This window comes from Corticium candelabrum, chromosome 21 (assembly GCF_963422355.1).
Source record: "Corticium candelabrum chromosome 21, ooCorCand1.1, whole genome shotgun sequence".
Classification (NCBI taxonomy): Eukaryota; Metazoa; Porifera; class Homoscleromorpha; order Homosclerophorida; family Plakinidae; genus Corticium; species Corticium candelabrum.
This window is the reverse complement of record NC_085105.1, coordinates 2,785,792-2,787,992: the sequence shown is the minus strand read 5'-3', so window position 1 is coordinate 2,787,992 and position 2,201 is coordinate 2,785,792. Positions and strand designations below refer to the sequence as shown.

The 2,201-nt window shown below is 40.0% G+C and overlaps 1 protein-coding gene across 1 annotated transcript; it reads right to left on the bottom strand.

Annotated features, from left to right (window-relative positions):
• Positions 1–271: 271 nt before the first annotated feature.
• On the bottom strand, positions 272–1,080 carry LOC134196707 (bursicon-like). Its single transcript, XM_062665924.1, has 2 exons — positions 1,041–1,080; positions 272–923 (listed from the first exon to the last, which is right to left on the bottom strand). The coding sequence occupies exon 2, from the start codon at positions 906–908 to the stop codon at positions 375–377; it is 534 nt and encodes a 177-aa protein (XP_062521908.1). The 5' UTR covers positions 909–923; positions 1,041–1,080; the 3' UTR covers positions 272–374.
• Positions 1,081–2,201: the final 1,121 nt, after the last annotated feature.

Below are 2,201 nucleotides of genomic sequence, written 5' to 3'. Positions count from 1 at the left end.
TTTACAAAGCGGGCAGTTTGCCTTGGCGCTCAGGCACCAGAAGTATCCAATATCCAGAGTGTTTTAGAAATATTGACAGATTCGTCGCTTCTAGCTAGGAGTGACAGACGAAGCACTGTAAAGTGTCCATGCTTATCTGGTCTCTTCTAGTGCACGGGCACAGCTCTTTTACTATTTTCTCTAATTTCCGTTTTGGTGAACGGTAGATGTAGTTGGTGTGGAGCAATGATCACACGGAACACAACTGATGAAAATGGATCATGATATATTAGACACAAAGATCGAGCTTAGGTACATTGCTACACTAACTGTCAGTAGTGCAACATAGTCATACTTTAACTGTAACAACACATCAAGTTCTGGCCGGTTGGGTACTAGACATCGGCAGTTGGATCGTCACTTAGTCTAGAACAAGGACGACAATTACACGACTGTACACCTTCAATATGGGCTATTGTCTTTGTCCATTTAGAGTTGCGAATGCATCTAAGAAAGACTCTTCCCACTCGAGTTCCTGTCGCTTTGCAACATTTGCATGAGGTCTCATAGTAAGGTTGATCATCGTTTATGATCGGTATTGCAGACGAGGTGCAAAATCCTGCACAGCCACGCACATTTACCCGTTGTCTCAAGCAGTTGGGATAACGGATCATAATTTCTTCGAGCTTCACGTCGCACTGGCGTTTCGTGTGGATCAGAGAAAAGTCAAACTTTGAAGAGTTAGTCAATCTGTCACTGAGGACGGATTCATTTCGTAATTCAGTCGAGTTGGTCACTACAACGGTTTGATACTCAGCCTCGTCTCCACTGTGATCACCAGACGACGAAAAATTGCTACTCGTGCTCCGAGCAAACACACACATTCCAGAGAGAAATATGGTAAACAACAGTAATTTCTTCTCGGTCATTACGCTGGTTGTTGTCTAGATGAAAGTTAAGAGATAAGTTATAAACAGAGGCAAATGGAAAATGCGAGGATACAACACTGCAAGGGATCATCGTTTATCAACACACACAATGATATCTGTTTGCAAGCTCACCTCTATGAGACCGCAGCCACATTGAATTGTATTCCAATTGATTTAGGAGCTGTCACTTGCTAATTTATATACAGCAACTGCACCCGCCCAAGTACATATCTCCCTTAGGCATCGGACTTAACCTCGAGGACAAATGCATATGCAATAGACCACTTACGGTCACTTACGTCATCAGGTTAACGTCGGTGTCAAGTGGGTGATGGTATGAGACGTTGAATAAACATGAATTTATGGTACTTCACCGCTGAGCTAGTGGTGAAGTGGTGAAGTACTACAAATTCATGTATATTTAATCAGACGATATTTTAGCAGCACAACAACTATACAATAATCCTGCTGTTGAATTTAAGTGAGCTAATTTGTCTTAAACTGTTGCCATATCTGATTACATCGTGTAATTCACCTTACCAAGGTGGTAATATATCTGCTGTCAACAATAACAATTAATAACAGCTGCTAGAATTAATACTTGAAAGTAATTCGTTGATACTGTGGTAGAAGAGAAGCCTTCTCTAGGAAGAGCTCTTGCTGGGTTTCACCCTGAGTGATTCTATATCGTAATTGGCGCACTGTTGTGGCAACAAACACACGTTGACTATATCTTTTGCCACCCCGTGGGTCTCTTTCTACGTCTCCGATACAAACAGCGTTCTATTTACAAACCAATGTTATATATATATATATATATATATATATATATATATATATATATATATTCTAAAATTGTCTGCGATTGTGTATAACCAATTATCGTATACACGTACAGCATTTCTAGGTAAAGCCGAAGCGGTAATCATTGCTAGATTTTACACGTAGTACGATTAGTTGTGTCAAAAGTCAGAACAATGTGGGACGCGTAACTATTCCATTACGACATCGACAGCTGATAATTTTACTAAAAAGTTTATGTGTATGTACTAGCAGCTAGATGACTAGGATGCCGGCATACAGTATTGTACATATGAAATGATGACGTCCGGTGTCTCTAGTAGGACGTTGGCTTCACAATCATATCTGAAGTGCTTGTGATAAAATGTTACCCATTTGGCAGTTCTTGAGACCTGCTTTGCCTAAAGGTTAATAGGTAGCAACTGTATGGTTGACAATAAAAACATGACAACAGACAAAGTAAATTGTCTGTGAAATTTGCAAATTTTATAG